This window comes from Lytechinus pictus, chromosome 2, assembly GCF_037042905.1.
Source record: "Lytechinus pictus isolate F3 Inbred chromosome 2, Lp3.0, whole genome shotgun sequence".
NCBI lineage: Eukaryota > Metazoa > Echinodermata > Echinoidea > Temnopleuroida > Toxopneustidae > Lytechinus > Lytechinus pictus.
In genome coordinates, this window is record NC_087246.1 from 53,071,478 (window position 1) to 53,096,926 (window position 25,449).

The 25,449-nt window shown below is 34.0% G+C and overlaps 1 protein-coding gene across 1 annotated transcript; it reads right to left on the minus strand.

Annotated features, from left to right (window-relative positions):
- Window positions 1-272: 272 nt before the first annotated feature.
- On the minus strand, window positions 273-18,794 carry LOC129253991 (Bardet-Biedl syndrome 4 protein-like). Its single transcript, XM_054892435.2, has 13 exons — window positions 18,748-18,794; window positions 14,439-14,577; window positions 13,580-13,659; window positions 10,985-11,160; window positions 10,489-10,615; window positions 9,979-10,106; window positions 9,298-9,352; window positions 8,823-8,891; window positions 8,163-8,315; window positions 7,498-7,669; window positions 5,883-5,952; window positions 5,233-5,374; window positions 273-4,032 (listed from the first exon to the last, which is right to left on the minus strand). Exons 1-13 carry the CDS (start codon window positions 18,790-18,792, stop codon window positions 3,778-3,780), a joined length of 1,611 nt encoding a protein of 536 aa, XP_054748410.2. The 5' UTR covers window positions 18,793-18,794; the 3' UTR covers window positions 273-3,777.
- Between the last annotated feature and the right edge of the window lie 6,655 nt (window positions 18,795-25,449).

Sequence of the window (25,449 nt, forward strand, 5' to 3'; positions counted from 1 at the left end):
ATTTTTTTTCATTTCTTCTTAAAATTGTCAATAAATTTCTTCGGAAGAGTAGTAAATTAGACCTATAGGCAAATCCTTGAATTAAATTTTCTCATTGAAATGTTCTACCTAGTTTCACACTGTCACCATTCACGAATGAAAATGTGGTCTTAATTGCAGATCATATGAGATCAGTCGAAAAACCGTTTTGAAAGGTTCAATTTTTTTTAGCTATACGTAAAATCAATGGTAGCATTCATAATAAATTGCATGACAATGGGAACAAGGTAATATCGAGAAATTTGTTTATATTTCTGTGAATTTCAAAAACACATAACTGAAATTAATCAAATATCACACTTTTTCAAACACCTTTTATAGATGAAACAAATTTCTAGCATAATTTCCCAAAGGATCTTCTGTGTGAAATTTGTAATTTACACACAATTACAAGTTAAAATTGCTTCAGGAGTGATCCTGAAGGGAACACCAACCTTGGTACCAAAATAAGTTGTATCAAAGCAAAAAGCAAAAAAAAAAAATATATATCAATGGTGAAACTTTGGTGGGACAGGTAGTATGAAAGTTACAAATATTTGAAAAGTTAATAGTAGATCATTTTTAAATCAGTGTAAATCCCTACCCTATACCCTATGGTGGGAATTGAAATCCCACTAGAGTGGTAAATCCTTTTATCTCAATAAAAAAAAAATTATTGCACAGTTCAGAAAAAAAGCTGTATTTTCGAATTACGGCAACGGCGGCAACCTAATGTCTGAAAATGGTCTCCTTATTCATATCGAGAATTCTTTCTTGGCAAAAGAAGGTAGCTACTTGTGTCGTGAGTCTAAAAGCAAGCTTTCTGAACTGTCCCCCAAAATGTCCCAATTATGAGATACAAGGTTTAAACACCCAATTGACAATATGTATAATGATAACCTCAAAAAAAAATAATTTACTAATACCAATTATATGTGTGATGTCAGTCAAGCTTTTGTTCAACGGGCCTGATATTAACTAAAACTGGTATTTTGGTGCACAAAAGGGAGGGGGAAGGAGTACAAATCCCTTTCAGATACAAATGATTTCGAAGTCAACAAATTTTTAATTTTTATATCTTTCAATACACATGAGTATTTACAAACAAGTTTTTATATATCAAATAGAGAACATAAAATCTATTCTTAAGCCTGCTTCATTATCAACCCACGCCATCTGATATCGGTAGAAAATAAGAGTAGCATTTTCACAAATTTGGTTCTAAAATCGCGTGAATACACCGCATAAGGACTTTGTGCCAGGTTGAAATTTAAAAATTTGTTTCAGATCACAACCATTTTAAAACTGCTATGATCATGGAGGTAGAAAGAATTCCTCCATGCTATGCTTAACCAATCAGGCCTTTTCTCAATCAAGAAGGCATGTGATGCCATAATTTGATTTAACTATCTTTTTATGACTACTCAGATCCTCAACAAACCCATTTTAGGAGTTTTAATGGACAATTCATTGCAATTCATTTCTTTAATGCTTCAGAATAAATAGTATTATGTGAGGCAGGCTTTTGATACAGAAATGAACATAAAAATAAATGAGGACATAATTTGCAGAGTGAGCTTCAATCAATTAATGCATGTGCTTCTCCTGTTTATGGTCAATAAAGACAAAGGGCAATTACTAACACTTCTTTTGCTTTCTAACCAAGATTATATTGCAAAACTTGTCACAAATTTACACCTGGGGAGTTTCACAAGATAAGTGTGACTCAGGGTGTGTTCAAAGTTGATTATCAAATATATAAACAGCAACATGAATCATGATTGAAAACGCAATTACAGAACACAGATATATTGAGAAACAAATGGTGTGTTTAATGTTCCCAATACCTGGTCGAAAAAGTAAGTCTTTCAGATCGTGATTTGGAGGAAAATTTGAATGCAAAAACGTACGTTCAGAAACGTGATCAGCTCAGATTTTACAACATTCAGCATCGCGAATGCAACAAATGCAATATTGAACAAGATTGTTTTGAAAACATCTTTAAATTTGCTCTCGTAGTGGAAGCCTACACAAGCACATGCCAGAATTCACCTTTCTTGTGATGGGTCAAGCTGTGTAGTAAGCTGCGCCAACGGGCAAAGGCAAATTAAAGACATTTGACGTATAATCAGCTTTATATTTTCGACACTGTTTTTATTTTAATTCCAGTCAATCATTAAGTCATTTAAGTTCCCTACTGGATCTATGTAGACTATATGGACACAGAATTTGTTTCATCTGTTTTTCTTCATATTTATTTATTCATGTTTATGAATAGTATGCTTATAGTAAGTTACAAATTACGCTCTCAATTTGGAAATGAACTTTGAGCTGCTAGCATTAATTATACATTACAGCGTCAACAAAGCCAATTAAACCTCATTTAATTTTCTCTTTAATACAAATTTGACATATTTTTCATGATAAATATTATTACCCCATAATAAAAATTATTCCATGAAAAATATTAAAAACCTCACAAAATTATTGAATTATTAACGCTTCATAGAACCAATGGCAGTCTTATCAATTGAAATGAGTATAACATTGCACACACAAATACAAAATAATAATTATAATACTCTATGTTCAAGGTGATTTAAATAACATGAGAGTTTCTCTTTATACACTATGTACACTATGACATAAATCCTGTAATGCACTATATATCTATGGGCCTTTCACACAGAAGTAAATTGGTACAAAGAAGTTTAGCCAGAAAAATCTCAATCATAGATGAGTGAAAAATAAATAATTTGATTTTCTGGAAACATGTAGACGGACTTATTGTCCTCGCATACCAGTCATATAAAAGATAAAACTGCATGGATGAGAAAGGTATAATTTTTACTGAAAATCAAATGGGAAATCAGGGCCCCGTCTTACAAAGAGTTACGATTGATCCAATCAATTGCAACTATGGACGGCCATCAACGTCAACATCTATTATGCCTGTTTGTTCAAAATATTTTCTAGCTGTGATGTATATCCATGCATTCATTGTTTTCTTGAAAAAAGTCACTGCGCTTCTCTTTGCATAAAAAGGACATTGTGCAAATTGTGGAAATTTTTTTTAAAAACTAATGGATTTCCATAGAATTATGATTGATCGGATCAATCATAACTCTTTATAAGACGGGGCCCTGACCACTTATAAAACACAATGCCTATACTTTTGTTGTCCTAGGTGAAGTAAGAATCAGAGGACTGGGAAATCAAAAAAGAGCTGAAAGCCATCTCTCACAGGTGTTAACACTGCTACACTACATGTCCCAGGAAAAGTGGAATGCCGCACTGAAGCACTTTGACTAAAACAAAATACTTAACTAAATTCAGAAATCTTCACCTTGTTTGAATTTGTTTTAACCAACCATGCAAATAAAAATAAGACATTTTGAAGGCAAGGGAATAGAATCAACCATGCCGCTTGTTCTTAAACACCTCAATGCATTAAAGCAGAAAATCAACATTCATTATTATTATCATTAAGTTCTGATAATTGGTCCACAGGGCAACATCTGAGAAAGCTGAACATCAAGGAGTTCTTAAAAAATCCATATTTACCAGTAAAAAGACTTCAAGTATAAACATATTGAGAAAGCAAAGTGTCAATACAAATGAGTATAAACATCATACAATGCTTTCTAATCTACAAAGAAATCCACTGTATTTCATACACCCTCTGATGAGTGCAAGGTAGTCCATGCAGACACTGTCCTCTAATTAACCATGATCCTACAAGAAATAACAGCCGAATGTCTACTGTGCAAGTTCTTTTCTTCTCTGCTGTCGCTTGGCGGCTTCGGGATCTACCGCCGAGTAAGGCGGTGGAGCGTTCTGTAACGCCGCCATCAACGCTGCATCAGAGTTTGCTGCTGCAGCTTGTGTTGACTGCTGTTGTGGTGGTGGATTGCTACTCATTGGTTGTTGTTGCCTGTTGTTGGATTGGTCTTTCCATACCAGATTTTCACCCACTTGGAGGGCTGGTCCCAGCTTGCCAGCCGTCTCTGTCAACTGTGAGGAGATACATCAAATAATCAATATACCAGGTGAGTAAAAATTAAAAACAAAACTTGACACCTCACGAATCCCCAGTTTGAGGGAAAAAAGGTGTCATGAACACAATCGTTATATATGGCCTGAAAGAGAATCTCCTCCAAAATCAATTGATATCATATTTTATGTAGTACGTGCTAACGCTTGGATAATCATGAGGTTTCTTTTTATACTGTGATGTAAAGTTCAATTTGCGCAAAAGTAAGACATGGCTGCAATGAATGAATCCAGAATGCCAATGATGTCATAATCCTTAATGAGTTAGTTAACAGTTACAAATCCCTTTTCAATGAAATTAACTTGAGAAATGATACTAAGTGTTCATTAAACAATTCTAATGTTAATAAATGGGTTTAATCAACCCTTGTAGGATAATGACATCATTGACATCTGGATTCATTATTGCAGTCATGCCTTATTTTGTCGCAAATCAAAATTTACATTACTGCAAAGAATACCTCCTGATTATCCAAACGTGAAGACATACCACATAAATATGGTATAAAATTATTTGGGAGAAGAAACTCTTTCTGCCCATATATGATGTGGTCATGACATATTTTTCGTATGGTAATACAAAAGTGCTTTAATAAATGTTAAGTGTTCCCCTATAGTAATTCTTATTCATAAAAAGAGATAGAGGATGAGAGAGAAGGTGGTGGGGACTTGGCAAATAGAATGTATAAATCTATTAAAAATGAATTTGAATAACATAAACCTTACAAATTCAAACTTCATTAACATGTTGCATTCATCAACTATAAGCACAAGACTTCTCCTTTTATAGATAAACCTTTAATCGTGTACTGACGTAAAAGTAAACTGAATTTTAACCAAGTTGTCCCAGTAGATTTTACCTATATATTAACCTTGGCTGTACTTGTAAAACAGGACAATATAATTTCTGGAACTGCAATGTGCTCTTAGTCTGGGTATCAGTATTATCACAAAATTAGTGATATTGCCGCAAATCAGATATTGACACCTCTTCATGCAATATTTAATGTGAAGGTGCTCGTGCTTGGTATATATACCTTGAGTTAAATATAGAACGTGTTTTAATGAAATTACATCCAAATTTAGTACTATTCAGTTCTCAAAAAGAGTTTCACATCTCCATCTCATTTCTTATCTTGCATCTGGCAAAGCAAAATTCACCTCTTGGTCAATTTCTTGAGTTCCTGCTTCTTTCAGTTTCTGTAGTTTTTGCTCAAAGGTTGTGAAGTGCTTGGCCGCATTCTTCCTATCTCCTCGATTGTAGAGAAACACAGCATAGTTCAGCCACACCGATGGATCTTTTCTAAAATAATGAATTAATAACAAAGCATTTAGTGGGATACTTTTTGTACTGGTGCTTGCTTAAATTAACACACATCACAAACTACACTTTTAAGAGAGAGGTCTTTTCTCTTTATTGATGTGAAATAAGAATAGACTTCAAAAGTACAAAGGTTATGGGAATTAAGTTTACTCTCTCCTTTCTTGGCAGTCATGCTTTGCATCCCTAGAATCGGTTTTTGGTTCATGTCTAATTCTTGTGCCTCTCAGCATTGTATCATGAATGTATTTTTATCATGAAGTTGCCAAATAAATAAATGATTGTAATGACAATAACATGTACTGTCACATGCTTTCAGAATTGCCATAGCCATGTGTAAGTAATATTAGAATGAAATAAGGTAATATACAGACAGTGGCCATATTGGTTACTGAAAAGAAGCCAGGATGATTGAAGCACAGTACTGAACTGTTCCTTAAAACTATCTGCTTCAAATGAAACAGATTTCCCTAAGAAAATATTGACTTACTCTTCCAATTCCACAGCCTGCTCATATGCATTATTGGCATTCTCTTCATCATCAAGATGAGTTAAAGCAACTATTAAAGAGAGAGAGAGAGAGAGAGAAACAAAAAAAATGGTTTATAATTCATTATTTAAAAAAAAATCCATCATGATGTGTTGTTGTGCACAAGGTATCCAGGGGCCGTTTCATAGAGCTGTTTGTAAGTTAAGACTAGGAGCGTCTTTAAGAACGACTGGTGATCCTTTCTTGTGGTAAATGATGTTCACCATTATATGTTCATCGGTGATTATTTAGCGTGTAAGGAAGGTTCACCAGTCGTTCTTAAAGTCGCTCTTAACTTACAAACAGCTTTATGAAACACTTACCAGGGGTGTTTCAAACATAAACGCAAGATTAGTAAATGAGTGAATGAATATATGAACAATGTGAAGTATCAAGAACTAGTTAAATGGATGATCAAAATTGTTCTTTTACCTACCAATTTTTAATAGCTACTCTAAGCAAATGGCTTGTCATAAACCTATATTTGATGTTTCAGGACATCAGTGTAATGTAATAATATAACTGGAAAGTATTTCATGAAATACACTGTTAAGATGTGTTTGGCGCTATACAAAGCAGAAATTCATCATTGTTATTACCATATTCATAGATCGTAAGAGGTGTGATTGCATTACAAATAATCTAATAAATAACAAAAAAAATCTAGAATTGCAGTAGAAGACGATGTCCAGTACCAAAACTCTGTACTCGGGTTTCCAGAGTCAACTGCCTTAGGGCATTCTTAAAGGTCAAGTCCACCCCTACAAAATATTGATTTGAATCAATAGAGAAAAATCAGACAAGCACAATGCTGAAAATTTCATCAAAATCGGATGTAAAATAAGAAAGTTATGACATTTCAAAGTTTCGCTTATTTTTTACAAAATAGTTATATGAACGAGCCAGTTACATCCAAATTAGAGAGTCGATGATGTCACTCACTCACTATTTCTTTTGTTTTTTATTGTTTGAATTATACAATATTTCAATTTTTACGAATTTGACGATTAGGACCTCCTTGCCTTAACCACAAAATGTTAAAATAATGGAATTCCACGTATTCAGGGAGGAATGAAACTTCATTTCACATGACAATGACGAGAAAATCAAAATATTGCATAATTCATATAATAAAATACAAAAGAAATAGTGAGTGAGTGATGTCATCAGTTCCCTCATTTGCATACCGACCGGGATGTGCATATAACTCTTTTGTTAAATAAAGCAAAACTTTAAAATGTCATAACTTTCTTATTTTACATCCGATTTTGATGAAATTTTCAGTGTTATGCATGTTGAATTTTTCTCTTTTTATTCAAATCAAGTTTTTATTGGGGTGGACTTGTCCTTTAATCAATCTGTTAATGGTGTTTATATTGTGTTTCTGACACATTATTGCTTGATTTATTTACCCTTACATGTAGCAGTTAGCCCAGTTTTGTTGTGGTTGTTTGGAATATAAATCATAAAACCATACAAATGTGCCAAGGGATTTCAAACCTATATGAATTTGAATATAAGGTTGATGAATTTCAATCAGATGTTTGATTTAAATAACTAAAAAAATTCCTCTCACCAGCCAACAGCATGTAGAGCTGACCCATCTTTGGTCTGAGGTTGATGGCTGCACTGATGAAATGAAAGGCCGATGCATACTGCTGCATGGTGAGATGAACGAGGCCTAGGTTATACATGATCTTCCAGTCAAACGGAGACAGGTAGGACGCCCTCTTGAGACAGCTGATTGCCTGTGCATGGTCAAGGGGATGGTAAACAAAGCTCTCAATTATCATTCTCATGTATGCCTCAGCTATCTGTAACATTCTGGCAATATGCCCCTTCTATTGTCATATACACTGTATGTATGGGGAAGATCAAATGTTATGATATTAGCTTCCTCCTTTTACATGATCATTTTGTGATTTTTTATGGATAGGACAGGATATCGCAAAATAGCAAAATAAAATTACACCTGCAATAGCCGCAAATGTTGGACTGCGGGTATTTTGCAGACACTCACTTTACTGTGCAACCATTTGATTCAACTGTTACGCAATCATCTACTTTTTGATGTATATATTATAGAGAAAGCTTTTTATTGGTAGGAGATGTTCATTGGATGTGTAGATCACAAAAATCTGGAAGCCCCCCCCCCCCATGAATATGTCTCACAAAATATCAACATTCACTGTAAATAAAGTCACAGCAAAGCCAAGTTCTACATATAGCCTTGTGACTTACGGCAACATATTTCTTCTTGCCAAAGAAGCACATGCCAATGTTGTTCCAGATTGATGTGCTCTCAGGGACGGCTGCAGCAGCGATACGGTACTTGGTCAGAGCTACGTCAAAGTCACCATGCTGCTGCATCATGCTACCCGCAGCTAGAATAGCCTGATAGAAAAATAACAATAGGAGGTGTTACATAACAAGAGAGATGATATGAATAGACTGAATATGGATTAATCGTTTGATTGTTTTGTTTGTTTGTTGGTTGGTTCATTTATTTTCATTCACTCTCACTTTAAAAAAAAAAGATAAGTAAAAGTTAGTACCAATATATATATATGGAATCATTACAGACCAAGAGGAATTATAGTATAATGTTCATACAACTTTCTTATATATATTTGACAATTTTTGTAACATGAATTTGATCCATTATTCAGATGTTGCCAACACATGGCCCAAAAGTTAGAGTCACGATGTACTTGTGCACAATTTTTATGCCTCCTTGTTTTTTTTCCTTTCCTATGTTTAGGACAATGAAAATGAATATTCACATCAAAGTATTATGATATCATGACATAATTATTATTGTAAATGATTAATATCAAATTCTTCATATCTCTTCATTCTTAGGCAAAATTAAATTCACTACATATATATCTTTATACATACTTTTACATGACTGGGGTCATATGTCAATGCATTCCCAAGCTGCTCAAAGGCACGTTGATTCTGACCACTCTGTGATGATAAAAAATAAATTATCCATAAGGATAAATCCTTAATATCCACTGTGAGAGCTGTAAATACAAACAATTTTCTAGTGTAAAGAAATATTTCTCGAAGAAATCATTCCTAAGTTCAGTCAGATCCAATGAATAAATTAATGTTCAGTAGCTAACCTGTAAACTTGGTCAACATTACATTGTTTGGATTCAATGGAGGTTAACGCATTGTCATCTGGAATACTTAAAGTACCAATGATTCCACCTCATTTCATCTGAAATTCAGTGAGAAAAAAAGTTGAATCAGGCTTTTATATTCTTATCACATAAAGTTAAAATTGGAACTAATTGAATTACAGAGGATAAATGTTCAATATTGTGCAAAATTATTACACTAAATTAGAAAAATTGTTTAAATTCACCTGGAGGTACAGAAGACCAAGAGTTGTCAAAAGTTCAGGGTTTTCAGGAAAAGACCTAAAAATAAAACAAAGACAGATTATGTTTAATGACTCTGTGCTAACCACCCCCCCCCCCAAAAAAAAAAATGATAATAATAATAGAATAAAAATGAAATGACCAAAACCTTTAAAAAAAATCTATATTCATTTTATGCCCCTAAATAAAAAAAAATAAAAAAAATGATACATCAAGGAATTGAGACAGGGTATTACCCTCTTATGAAATCATAGATGTTCTGTCATACATAACGTTTATGGTATCTTTCTGAATCAATGTATTGTATGTATCAGTCTGACTGCGTTTATCAAGTTTAATTCATCTACAGGCCAGCATCTTTAAAGACTTGCAAAAATAAATTGTGACATTATTTGTATGAGTTAATTAATAAAATTCAGATTAACATGTTACCTTTTACCCTATGATAAAGTTTAAAATAAGATTACATATATATGTTTTCTTTTATTAATGTAACTAACATAACTAGCAAATACAAATACTTCAACTTTTTTTATAATGACCAAAAAATGATTTCAATTGATCCCAGTAACTTCCAACATCCAAACTGCCCATTAAGGTTTGTAGAGGGACCATCATGCTTCAGTAGGCAATGGGTATAAATAGTTTTTAGATGAAAGACTTACTCAACAGCTCTTTTATAAACATCAGTAGCCATTTGGACGTCTCCTTCCATCAAGTATATCTTAGCAAGCATTACATATGATAAATCGTGTCTGTTATACTGGATGGCTTGCTTTAGGTACTCCTTGGCCTGAAATGCATAAGAGATTAAGTCAAATTAGTGCTTTCAAACTTCTCTTGTTAGAATATTACCATTTTTACTAGGGAATCACTGCATAAGATGTTGTTAATATAGATGATAATAGCGCAACAAATATAGGGCACACATAAGTTAAATTTTAATATCTGGGTATCTTTCTGTCTCAAATGCATTTGTGAATGGTTGCGCTACATGGACCTTCTCAAAAACATTCTTTTGAATCTCATACATTACAAAAGATATATGAAATGGAATTGTGAGTGTAAAATCATATTCTGTTATAAATTTCACGTCTTTCAATAATTCTCTCATTCTATGGTGGATACTGGATACCAAAATTGTTTTGTACTTTTTTTCACTACATTGTTATTACCTTGAGGTACTCTTTTAAATACATGTAGCAGACTCCTACATTATGAGCGATCTCCCAGTCTCTCTCTGTCATCCGAGATGCTTCAGAATAAACATCTATAGCTGCCTTGTGCCTTCCTAATAGGAATCTAAGGTGAAAAAAATAATGACCTCATCGGAATCTATGGAATAAACAATTTTTAAGTGGTATCGAACAACCTTAAAACTTATCTCTATTTTTTTTTTAATGGAAATAAATGAAGAATCAAAGTTGTATTGGGAGTGGACCGCACTTCCTTTTTTCCGTTTTTACTTTTGAATTAAAAGTATTCATATAATCATACTTCAAAGTAAATCTATTCTGTTCCTAAAGATGTGAAACATGATAACATCACTAGCTACAACTCGCAATGCTTCAGGTGATAAGTGTGCATAATCTGTTCAAGGAATAATGATGAAAATAATAATAATTAGAAAATGAATCAAAATAGGTGAACTTGTTGATATGGAAAACTTACAGAGAGCGAGCAACTTGCTTCAGGTTGTCTGGATTTTGAGCATTAATTAAGGCACATGTCTGAAAGCACTCTAATGATTCCTGAATCCTGCCTTCTTGCCGGAGGATAAGAGCTTGGACAAAGAGGGCGTACTCACACAGGCCATTTGATTCCTGAAGCTGGTCCTTAATTAGAGCCTGGTTGTTGAAATAATAAAAAAATAACAAATAACAATCATCTCTGAAATGCACTGTTAATGGAAAGGGACAAAGGGAAAATAATTACATTAGTAAATTTAAATAAAGCATGAGGGTAATCTAAAATTCCTTACAAATTATAAATTTTGTAGGGGCACAAGAAAATAGAAAGCATTACATACTTTGATTTTTCCTGAATCAGGATAGTTAAAAAACAACAACAGTATCCTGATGTAAACTGGAATCGGAACAAGATGTAGGGGAGACCGGGGTTAGTTGGAACATGGGGTAAGTTGAAACATTGTAATTTTCTTTAACGTCTTTAAATGAATTTCTGCAATACTGCCCTCAAGTTATTGTCATTATCAACGGCCATCCACCATATTACAGACAACACATGTGCAACAAGCCTGGTGAAGTTAGAAATAAATTTTTGTTTTTTGACCTTCTGAGTAATTTTTTTCTCATTCAGAAATGTTTGATTATCTCAGAGAAGTTTACAAATCAAGTTGGCCAGTTTAGGGGTATAAAAGACACTTATACCAAGCTACAAAATGAGGTTATTAATATGCCATGGTGAAGTCCCTTTTTTGTGCTGTAAGCTTATAAACGTCAAATGAGCCTCCGGGGTTAGTTGGAACAAAATTGAAGGGGCTAGTTGGAACATGTTCCAACTTACCCCAAACATAATTATGAATGAAAATATTGGATATGAGAAAAAAAAAAAGTATTTCACACTCTTCTGAACATGTATTGTATACCATGCTTGTTTTGTTTATCAGTTAGTTCCGAGTGTGCATTTAAGGCCTATTGTAGGCACCTAATGCAATGTTAACCCTTATCAAAGGGGGGGGGGTCAATTTGAGCCCCCCTCAAGAAATTTTGTCACTACGCCGTCGCACAAATTTTTTTGATTACACTGCTAGCTGACTTTTTACTTTCAAGTCTTGCGCATCATTTGAGACCAAATTTGTGATGCCTGTGTGCGCGGTTTCAAAATTACGCAACAAATTGTATGTGCATGTTCGGACCCAAAATTGTTCAAAAAGGTGATTCCATGTACAAGGTCAATGCAAATTGTGTTTTTCAACCAAAAGTCATAAATGTAGGATTATTTTTTACTTTTGCTGGTTCAAATAAATTCATTTTATGCTATTTATGTTCGCAAAAGACTCCTGACAAAGTCCATCGGAAAAAACAAAGTTCGAAAAAAAAAAATACATAAGAAATTATATTTTTTTGCATTTTTTGGTGGATATTTGTTATAAATGTGAAAATTGATACTCTCACCAAAAATTCTATTAGCTTAATAAATAGAGTTAAAGGCAAAAACATACAAAAAAAACAAATTTCTGGAAATTTTTTTAATCAATTATGAAAAAAAATAAAAACAATCAATTTTTGTCTTATATTTTGATGCAGAAGTACATGAAATTGCTGATAGTACACTTAATTGCATGTAAACTCAAACGCACCCAAATATGCGGAATTCTACTACACAGTCTGCTTGCGTGAGTGGCTGTATAATAGAAAACATAAAGTTCAACGAATCCACACTTTAATATTTTGAACTTGAATAAGATAAAGCAAATAGGCTAAAACCATGTAATATTACAGTTTTAAGTAGTTTTAGTATAATTCTTAATTGACCATGCAGTGTTCCAACTTACCCCATACCATGTTCCAACTTACCCCGATATGGGGGTAAGTTGGAACGTTTGTGATAGTCTTGTTCAAGGTGGATTTTTTCAGTAACCATAATAGAGTTAAAAATTTTATGGGGTACATTTGAAGCCCTGAGATATATGCTTCAAGCTGATATATTGATTGTTTCTCGAATAAAATCTATTTGGATTTTACAGCCATTTTTGTCAAAAATGTTCCAACTAACCCCGGTCTCCCCCTATCTCACTTCTTAATTTCTAAAATACACCCTACTCAAATAAAATCCACATTATGCATAATACATACATTATAGTCATAATTATCAGATCTATCTTTCTTCAAAACGTCATACAATTGTGATTCACAAATGCGGTTGGCGAGAATGACATAAAAGACGAAGTTAACAGGAAAAACATAAGGCTTGATGATTTGGTCCCTGGAAAAAAATGTATGAAAGTCTTTATGTAATCAATCTTAGTTGCCTTGTTACATAATCTGTTAAATTCATTTATTTAGAAAAAAAAACCTCTTGTGCACGGAAAGATATTTTACCTATTTTCATTTACTTTAATATACATGTATTTGTAAATTATTCAATACCAGTATACCACAATGATTTCATATAACAAACATATATTTTTAGGGCTCCCAACACAAGTCCCTAATGATCATTACAAAACGACAATGAAAGATACACACGAATAAGTCCTTACGCCATCAAATATCAGCAAAACTGAAAATTAACCCATTTTACCTTGCAGTTCTCAAATTCTTTCTTGACATAGTGAAGATGAATTAACCAGTTTCTCCTTTCAAATACTGGAAGTTCAGGAGCTTCAGAAAAATAAAAAGGAAAATTGTAAATTATGACAAATAAACAACTTCTTTCTTATTTATTTAATATTACAAAATATACTTTAAAAATATATATCAGATGAACACTCATTTCCAGGGTAAGGGATGGTCATTTATTCCCTCTGCTCCAGCAGGCATTCAAACTCAAATTATGTGTATTTTGTTTTCATGTTTATGCTTGGAATTTAGACAACTAAAGAATGGACAATCCATCTTTACACACCACTGAATAAGAATTGTCTTTTGCAACCTTTTAATACTCTCCTTCTGTGGTCAAATAGGGATCTAACTTCAGCAAAAAGAAAGAAAAAATTGTTTACTGTAACTAAAATGACCCATTAAACATTGCCTAGTTTTATTTTTTTCATTTAAAATTGACCCCCCCCCCCCCCAAGAAAAACTTAAAATATTTTTTTTTAAATATATAAATTTAATAAAACTTAGAAATAAAAATATGTAGTGGGAAAAGCATTAGTGACATAATGAATTAAATGAGTACCACATTGTCATAACATTTTGCACTTGGCCCTGTGATATGCAGGTTTGCAGATATTTGTGACAAGAAAACTGGATGAATGAATGGACAAACAATACAAAAACATGCCAACAGCAAGGATCTGTGAGTGGAAGCAGCAAAACAAATCTAAGTGGTAGAACTTTTCAGTCTCTTAGCTTAGATGCTGGTTGACCATTACCAAAAATCATTGAAAGACGTTCATGTCACTGGACCCAAATGCCTGAAAAGGGAAGCTTCTTACCTTTCTTACCCCTGATCCTTGCCTGAGGTTTTGGTGGAGGGTTGTCAGAGTATGGAGCACTTGCTTCAGGGACTAAATCTGAAGGTTTCTTTGGCTCAGGCTCCATTCTCATTGGCGTGACATACTCCTCTTGAGCTAGCTGTAGAAAGGAAAGATTACAATCCTCAATTAAACCACAGGGAAGAACATTTGCACATTGTTTATATCCTTTTTTTCTGTAGAGGAGTATCGTTTCTTCACCCTTAACTTGCACATAGAGCCTAGACTTATCTGGCGATGCACACATTCACCCACAATCTTGTTTCTGCAGAGGCTGATCCCAGACCTTGCATAATTGGACTAAATGCTTAAAATATCATATAACATAATTTTGCATTAACAATTGATCTTTTTCTGACATGAATATTATGAGAATAATGAGGGAAGACATACCGGTAATCTTTAAAATCCTTCTTTTGATTTTTCATATAGTAAATGGAACTTCCCCCAGTTACAAAAGGTCTTTGATGCATAATTAATACCTCAGGCAAGGGTTTGGATAGGCTACACTACACTTCACTACCGCTACCCTCCGCTTCACCTATCCGAACTCTCGGGGGGCAAACATGACAAATGCTCGCTCATCAAAAAAAAAAGACAAACTGTGGCACTTTGTGTTGAGAAAGCCACCACATGAAAACCTAAACATACATTTAGCTTACTCTACACAAACGTCTCAAAATCAGTGATTTGATGCCGAATCGCAGGACCGAGGGTCCGAGCTTAGACTCTTGCGCATGCGATGTTTTGAAATCGGCAGCGAATTATTAATACGTGTGGGGAACTCCATGTTGGCTCTAAATCACCAATTTTGAGACTGATAGAAGCATGGAAAAGTGAAACTTCGTGTAAAGTAAGAATATCAGTTTTAATTGTTTTTAAAGATCATGATGTTGCATGAATTTTATATTTTCCCCATAAAATCCCACCTTTGTCACTCGGAGTATCAGAGCAAGTTCACGGGCTTGATGTTCACTTGAGGTACCTAAAAACATACCTGTATTGCTTTTTGACAGACATTGACTTATTATTCAGACATTTATATGTAAATAGTTTTTGTTGTTCTGCTCTGAAGCACCTTGTCCTTGAGCATCTAATCAAGATGGAGAGTGCTCTATACAAATCTCATGTAGTATTATTGTTGTTCGTTGTGGGTCGTTTCCACACCCAAATGATCTCCTCGGTATACTCTCAGTGTGTTTGTCACAAGGTTGATGAGCTGCTAGGTACTATTTGCTTACATGTATTATTAATATTATTAGGTATGTATCATTATTAGGTCTAATTCTATGTGTTTGATATGCATAAGCAGCATTTAGACCAAAAGCTTCGGTCTCTGTTATGTTGGTTGTTCTGCTGAACTTTGTTGGCTCCACACACCAAGAGAAATTAAAAAAATAGAAAAAATATTAAAAACTCCTCGAAACAGACGGCTGCCAGCTGTCTAAAGCAGCATATGATTGAAAAATAGAAAAATTAAAAATAGATCTAGAAATAATCTAGTATACCCAGTTGTTGTGTGACCGGACAGGTTGTGTGTCCGGACGATCAATTTTAGAAAGTCATCTGGAAAAAATTACAAGCGAAGTTTCATCAATTTTTAGTACAAAATGTTAGGAAATATTATAAAGAACAAAATAGACGATGATTACAAGTATTGAATTCATATTTATAGTGTAATCCAAAGACAATAAAGAATAAACTGTCCGGACACCCGACCCCCCATCCTACTACTACTAGTAGTAGTACTATCTTATCTAGGCCCTATAACTACTACTAGTAACTTTTAACTTTGTTAGATCTATAAAAAAAAGCGAATATCAAATAAAGGACAGGTGCCTTCTTCACTGACCTTATTCCACTCGCCATAATAATCAACTCTTATGATTGTGGGCAACAACTAAGACAAGACAAATAACTATTCAAGAAAAGTGTTACTAAGTGTATGGTAGGGGGTCCTAAAGCTGCGCGGGTCCTAAAGCTACGCACCACTCATCGCGCATACAGTTTTTATGGCAAATGCGCACTCTGTGTGTGGAACTGTGACTGCAGAGTGACGAACGATTCCTGTTCAATTTTTTCTACAGAGTCAGAGGCTGCAGTAAATCTCTAATTTAATGCAGAGAAAACAACTGTTTCGAATTTTGGAGTAATATTCGCCTAACTCCTAAGTTTCATTTTATCCTATAATAATATGAATATATTTTAGAAATTGAGGCACAGGAAATAATTTTTTTGCATGATAAATCGAGTGCGTAGCTTTAGGACCCCTTCTACATCGGGTGGCGAAATCAAGAGGTGTTCGGAAAACACGGACAGGACGGAGGGATTTTCGTATTAGTGAGTTTTGCGATATTTTCTTCTTGGTCCTTGGTTCTTCTTCTTCAAGCTACACTGCCTCCTTCAATCCTGAAGATTCTTGCAGTATTGTAGTACCGGGGACCGGCAGGTGCAATACACCGGGTGAACACCCTACTCTTTGACGAATAGTGTATTGGTTTTAACGTGCATAGGTTGTGACTCTCCTATACACGGGACCAACATTTGCGTCCTTTCCGATGGACGGAGTGTTTTCCAACTGCATTCACACCCGCACTGAACACAGCGGTGAGGCACTTTAACACACAACTCTAGCAACAGTTTTTTTTGTTAGACGTCTTCCGGCATGCTGCGGGACTCGAACCCACGCACGTTGAGATCTACGATCTTATCCGGAACAGGCGCTCTAACCGACTGAGCTACACTGCCTCTGGTTAATGATCTTTAAAATGTTTGCCACAAATTAGTGAAAGATATTTGTTGAAATATTAAAATTGGGATAGTTTTTATTGTTTGAAAACAAAGTGCGTAGCTTTAGGTCCCCCCATCATACTGTTAGTTACTAGTAGTAATACTAGTATGGCAGTGTATCCTATTGCCGGACACCTTTATTACAGTGCTTTAAAAATGACAACTAGACTCTAGAGGAAATACAATCAAGAAAAATTCGCACTTGCTATTCCAAATATTATGAAAATTATTAATATGATAAAATTATTTTATATTTACCAACCATTTTCTTTGCATCGCACTTGCCGCATACCCCTCCACGAAAAACAATTATTTTCGTGCGCGACAAATTACATCATGATTCCGGACGCGCGCCGGACGGGTAAAGATATCCTTGATTATAATGATGTAAGAATAAATTTCTGTGATTTTTTTCTTCTTATATCATATCATGAATAAATTCTAACTTTTTGTTTGCTTTTTTTATATCGAATTTGAGCAGATGTTGGTAATAAATTTGTGTTTGATAACTTAATTTATTTTTTATTTTTTGGTTAGCTGCATGTTTCATGGCACTTTCCAGTGCTCGTTCGTATCGTGACGCTCATCAAGTTCTATCGATGCGCAGCCGATCGTCGACGGCTCTACTCACGGTAAACCTCGCGCACGGTACCTTGAGAACTAGCCGTCGACGATCACCCACAATACACCTCACCTCATCATTCGATCGAAGGAGCCGACGAGATTGAAATTCGGCAAATCAGGCCCATATTTCCGTAAGAAAATATATCAATTCATTCAATTGTTAATGCAAAACTATGTTATATGATATTTTAAGCATTTTCTGTCATTTTAGAGATAAATAAGGAAGAAATTTGATTTTTTCGCCTTGTTTTTGCAATCTTGTTCTATGTATTGATCTGTGAAAATGAATTGCGGAAGTCTTACGGTACGAAATTGTTTTCGAACGCATTTATATGCGCGTCCGGAATCACAATAGTGTCCGGTAATACAATACTTGACTATATAGGCCTACCCAGTTGTTGTGTGTCCGGACGATCAATTTTAGAAAGTCATTTGGAAAAATTTGAAAGCGAAGTTTCATAAATTTTTAGTACAAAATATTAGGAAATATTATAAAGAACAAAATAGAAGATGATTACAAGTATTGAATTCATATTTTTAGTGTAATCCAAAGACAAAAAAGAAGGCTTCAAAAATATAAAGTGTCCGGACACCCGACCCCCCATCCAATACGTAACGATCCACTAGGCACTAAGGCACTATACCATACTACACAATCACGAGCATGTGGGACCGTGCAATTATAATCGCCAATTTTGATTTCACCGACGCTTTTTCGATAGAAAATACTTTCTTTTCGAAAGTCATTAATTTAGACGATTGGTTATCATTTCATGGTTATTCCTAAAACGCTAAAATGTAAATAAATACCGCACAAAATTAGGAAGGAGAAGAAAACATCAAAATATTGGCGTACCTTTTCCTTGGCAACACCAACAGTTTCGTCGGCCATTTCGCTCATAATGTCAACCTCATCTCCAAGAATTTTAGAGCGAGCATGCCAGCGCCATAGTAATGTAAAAATGCCGTAACAAAAGTAACAGCAGTGTGCCCCCCCCATTATTAGTATATATTTCTATGCCCCCCCCCCCCCCTTGAAAGTGAAAACTTGTTTATCTTGCTTGTCAGATATTTACGTGGACGAAATGTTATTATTTTAGGTAATATTGAAAACCCTTTTTTTCTTTTCTTTTTTTGCTTGTCAAATTTTTCCTCGGGAAAATGTGCCCGCCCCCCTCACTTTTGGAAAATCCTGGATCGGTCCCTGGATGGGGGCTTGGGGTCACGGGCGGCAGATTTTTCGTGAATTTGAATGGGCAAAGCCAAAAAAATATAGCACTTACATTATCAAATTGGCATTTTGGTGCAAGGGGTGCAAACAGATTTTCACCATGAGATTATAGATCATTGTGTGAAGTAGTTGTGTGTTTTGATAAAATATGTTGGCCTATTATAAGGCTTTATTTCTTTCGCGAACGAGCGAGAGTAGCGATCGAGTGTTTTGGATGATCTGAAGTAGTGACACTCGCTTTTTGGTCAAATTGGTCCCACTCAGACAGCTGGCAGCCGTCTGTTAATTTCAGTGACATTAAAATGTAATGGTACAAAACGAAAGGGGAGGTGGATATGCATGCAGCAATATAGAATAAACTCAAAAATATTTTTTCATACAGCACGGGAATGCCTCCCCTTTGAGCAGATACTTTGCAAAAAATTGCTTGCTGAAAACCGGGGCTGAAAAGCAGAAGCAATAGCATTGGAGACTCAGAGAGTGACGGCAGTGTTTTACCCGCTCCGAACAAAATTAGAGCCGAAATTTTGTGTCAATGCGATTTAAAATAATATTTTCATATCATTTTAAAATAATATTTTTCATATCATTTTTTTCCCAAACTTTGAGATCAAGCAGGCAGAACATGGCATATTTCTGTGTACAACGTCACGTGACTAACGTATGATAGTTTCTATTTCTAGACCCTTTTCATTTGAAACAATTAATACAGTCCAAATAAACTTAATTAACGCATTTATATGTTAAAAGTAACAATGTTCTTGTACTATAAAGCTTTGCCTACTGATATTTATAATATAGCTACAGTTTTGAGGAGCAAATATCGAGTCCGGAATTGATTTTGATTTGCAAAAGGATCTGCGTAAGTGTACTATATACGAGCAGTCTAGCATCGTCTGCTACGTACACCAAATGAGCGAACATGACCGAAACTAACCATTATGTGTATACTTTATAATTAATGGCAAGAATATATACAAGTCTTGTGGCCGGGGAGGGGAAAAACGTGGAAAGGCATTTTATATATTTTTCCGAAGCAAAATTCTGTATGAAGAGAGAAAACAACGCCTCGTTTAGGTTTTTATTCTTTTGACCCCCCAAAAAAGAAAAACAATAAAGCTATACCCTTCTTCCCCTTTCTCTTGTCGCTTTTTCTTTTTCTCCTTTTCCCCCTTTTTTTTTGGGGGGGGGCGACCACCCCCACCGCCCCCTGGCTACGCGCCTGGCTTTAATAATATTTTCACTAAACGTTTTTGAAAGAAAATCCCTAATATTTTTCAAAAACGTTACTAAAATGTATTTTAAACATATTTTCCGATGTTTTATAAAATGAATTTTTTCAGAAATTCATTACATTTTACTAACATTTTTATAAGGGTATATATTTGATGAAAAACTATCATTAAAAAAATGATGTTAGAATACAATAACATCAACCGTAATAGAAACGTAATAAAAATACATAGGCGGATCCAGGGGGGCGAGGGGCCCAGCCCCCCCCCCCTATTGGCGGAGCAAAAAAAAGAAAAAGGGGGAAAGAAAGAAAAAAAAGAAAAAGAAGGGAGAAGAGAGGAAAAAAAGAAGGGGAACCACAAGAAGAGGAAGACGAGTGAATAAAATAAGATGAGAGGAAGACTAGGAAAATAATTTTAAAAATCTTTCATGTCACTATAAAAAATTTTCGATCGTGCTTCGCGCTCGCATTGCCTGTTAGGTGATTTACATATTGATATGGAGCTTGAAATATCAAAATTTGAATTCAGCATAGAAAACATATTTCAGCTCGGAAATCGAACTTTCATCATTTTGTTTGATTTGCAAATTGATTCTTAAAAAGTGCTCTGTAAAACTTTTTGTTTTATGGTCTGGGGCGGTATTCTGAGGTCATTTTATCTTTAAAATATTTTATTTTATCTCTTAAAACGAAATTGGTATTCTGGGGAGCGTTTCATGAAAGGACTTGTCGGACGTTTTATCCGACAAGTCCCATTTTATCCGACAGTTACCATAGTAACAGTACCTCTCAGCCAATCAACATCAGAGAAAGATGTCAGATCTGACAACTTGTCGGATGAAAATGTTGATGAAACACCCCCCTGAGATGACATTTTATCTCTCAGACAAAATTTAAAATTTTATCTTGCGTATAAATTTTATCTTGCGTATCTATGATGATACGCATCAGAGCAATGGCTGCGTAGACATACCCATCGCGTATCTGGACATTGCAACGCGGATGACGTGCTTGCGCCCAAGTTACTTTGAAGAAAAAATAAAATAAACTTAAAAGAGGGTAGGGGCTATTTTATCTCTGCGACGTTGATTTCGTCAATATTTCTTCATGAATTAACTCCAAATGTTGATATGAAAATGGAGAAAAATTATATATTCATTGAGAACAACACCTTAAAGTTATTCCTGTACAATTAGGAAGTATTTCATTAGACTTTGCTTGACTAATATTGTCTTTGAAATGATGCTTGAAAAGATGCGAAATAGACTTAGAAAAAAAGATGAGAGTATTGTCATTTTTGTTAAAAAGAAATCTCTGAAAGACGCGCAAGCGTATAGTGCAAGCGTATTTGAAGTCAATAAATTGACGCAATCTCACTTCTTTGCCACACCTCCTAGCGGAATGGATTTCCATTGGTTGAGTGATATGAGAGAGCTATAAAAGCGTGTTTCTCATTGGATATAGATTAAAAAATAGGTGTGTCTTACAGAGATAAAATGAAGATAAAATTGTTCTCAGAATACCAATTCGGAGAGATTTTAAGGGTATTTTATCTCACTGATTTTAACGAAGATAAAATATTTTATTTTATCTGAGATAAAATGGATCTCAGAATACCACCCCAGGCTCGCGATTTGCGCTCGCATTGATTGTTGAAAATATATTAACTCATGCATCTTATTCATAAATACAAAGTGCTTTAAATGTCCAGTTTTCAGGTCATAATATTAACAGATTTCGCGCTCTCACATTAGGCTTATTGGATTAATAAATAAGATTTTGATTTAATAATCAAATTGTCCCTTTTTTCAGAATGGAATATCGACAAGTTTCGTCTCGCGCTTAGGAAGAGAAATAAGAAGATATATTCATCTTTCTTGGGTTGTTCTGGTCCTATGTCAAAACTCAAAGTAGTATCAATGAAACATATGAGCCCTTTTTTTAAAGTGATCCATATCCAACTCACAATTTTCCTACAAAGTGCTTGAAATACAGATCTTAAATTGACCCTTTTCAGATCGAAATCTGGAACACGTGTGCGCATGCATATTTAGATATGCAGCTTGTTTACTTGTTCTCTATTCAAATCATTATCCAGTTTCATTTCACAATATCAAAAATTTTCTGCTCGCGCTTTGCGCTCGCAATATTAATGTAAGAAGATTTCTCATCCTTTTCATGATTTACAAAACATGAATAGAGTGTCCCATTTTCAGGTGTAAATCTCGAATTTTTCCGCTCGCGCTTCGCGCTCACATCAATTGTTTAGTTACATACATACCGTTTCACGATTACAAAAAGTGCTAAAAATTTCCATTCTTCAGGTAGATATATCAGAATTTTTAGCTCGCGCTTCGCGCTCGCATTATTTGATTGTTGAAATATGTAACGTCTTCAGGGCTAACTGCAAGCAGCCGTTAACAGATCATTTTTTTATTAGATCAAAAGTCAAAACGTATCATGTAGTTGGATACACATCTCGTTTAGGATCACAAACATTGCCCGGAATGTTTAAATTTTAGGACAAAATACATGAAATAAAAAAAGTAGCTAGCTCTTCGCACTATTGAAATAAGGCTTATACGAGATTGTTGGATATATATATGTTGATTCATAAGAATAAAGCTTAGAAGTGACCCCTTCAAAGAAACAAACAAAAATCAACTTCGAGCGGCCGATCGGGGAAAATGTGGCTGAAAAAATCCGCCCCCTCTATTGGCGAAGGCTGGATCCGCCCTTGAAATATGTTTTTTTAATAGTTCAACAAACATAAAAAAAAAAGCTTCTTCTAATATTTGCCAAAATATTTCAAAATGTATGAGAAACATCCTTATTAGTGTCTTTATAATATAATATTAACAATTTTTTTAAACTTTGCTATCATTTTTATAAAGTTATATATGGGATCTAAATATATTTTTTATATATTTTATATATTATTGCCAAATCTATAAAAATGAAATATTGTATAATTCAAAAAATAAAAAAAACAAAAGAAATAGTGAGTGATGGACATCATCGAATTCAATGACTCACCTACTTGTGCATATCACTGTTTTGTGAAAAATAAACGAAACTTTAAAAAGTCATAACTTTCTTATTTTACGTCCGATTTTGATAAAATATTTTAGTGTTATACTTGTTGGATTTTTCTCTTTTTATTTGAATCAACTTTTTGTTGGGGTAGACTTGTCCTTTAAATAGTAAAAAACCAGTGTTTTCATATGCAAATAAAAAAAAATGATTCAATATTATGAAGACGAGAGATATGTTAGTTCTATATCGGGTTTGTTTAATAAATTTATAAATGGATGTCACTTCATTCTTTATTTACTTGAGAGAAAAGTTTAAGAATTATTATTGTTTGAGTTCATTTTTTGATCGTGTAAAAATGCTTGCTGGTGTATATTTTGATATTATTTTTGACTCAATATAAAAGGCCTTTGGAGGGCTAAAAAGTTTGAAAAAAAAGATATCATAATGAACACCATCTTAAATCATTTTATTACGTTTTCAAAACCCTATATAGTAAATAAATATTCATGTTAAACAAAACCCTTTTCATGATGATTTCTTTTCAGAAATCAAAGAAACATCTTAATAACATATTTTCAATGTAAAAGGTTTACTTTAAATGTTATCAAAATGTAATGACGGCACAATCAAACTAGAAAGGTTAATTTTGATAATATTAATTACATTATGATTAAAATGACATCAAATGTTCTAGAAAGGTCATAATAAAATATTTTGACAATATTATAGGGATATTTTCATTAAAAAAAACGTTGGAAATTATCATGTAGAGGAAAACCATCTTTTATGATTTAATGACATCATGATAACGTTACGACGTTCTAATATAATTGTTGGAAAAACATTTTGCCAACGTTGGAAATACGTTTGGCCATCTGGGGCGGTATTCTGAGGTCATTTTATCTTTAAAATATTTTATTTTATCTCTTAAAATGAAATTGGTATTCTGAGATGACATTTTATCTTTCAGATAAAATTTTAAATTTTATCTTGCGTAGAAATTTTATCTTGCGTATCTACAGATGATACGCAACAGAGGAGTGCCTGCGTAGACATACCCTTCGCGTATTTGGCCCATGATTTGGCCATTGCAACGCGGATGATGTGCTTGCGCTCATGTTACTTTGAAGAAAAAATAAAATAAACTTAAAAGAGGGTAGGGGCTATTTTATCTCCGCGACGTTGATTTCATCATTATTTCTTGGTGAATTAACTACAAATGTTGACATGAAAATGAAGAAAAATTATATATTTATTGAGAATAATACCTTAACGTTATTCCTGTACAATCAGGAAGTATTTCATAAGACTTTTCTTGACTAATATCGTCTTTGAAATGATGCTTGAAAAGATGCAATATAGACTTCGAAAAAAGATGAGAGTATCGTCATTTAAAAAAAAGAAATCTCTGTAAAGACGCGCAAGCGTATATTGCAAGCGTATTTGAAGTCAATTTATTGACGCAATCTCACTCCTTTGCCACACCTCCTGGCGGAATGGATTTTCATTGGTTGAGTGATATGAGAGAGCTATAAAAGCGCGTTTCTAATTGGATATTGATTAAAAAATAGGTGTGTCTTACAGAGATAAAATGAAGATAAAATTGTAGTCAGAATACCAATTCGGAGAGATTTTAAGGGTATTTTATCTCACTGATTTTAACGGAGATAAAATATTTTATTTTATCTGAGATAAAATGGATCTCAGAATACCACCCCTGGACATGATGTAGCAGTCATGAATATTCATGAGAACAGTGAATGACCAAATTGTCAGCTTAAGGACGTTCCACAGTTAAAGTGAAATCCATGTCATTTTCACCAAACTTTGCACATAGATACTTTAGAACCTTAATATTCGAAATAAGCAAAAATTAACATAGGTCCATGTGCTTGATTTTTTGCTATAGAGCTTTAAAGTTCACCCAAATTGATGTTCTTAAGAATTGCGCATTCAAAAGAATTTGGCATTTTTAGACCGCCCAAGATTACTACAATGAGTTTAAACCTCCATTACTCGTTCAAAATACATGAAAAAGTCATCAAATTTCGCAAGAG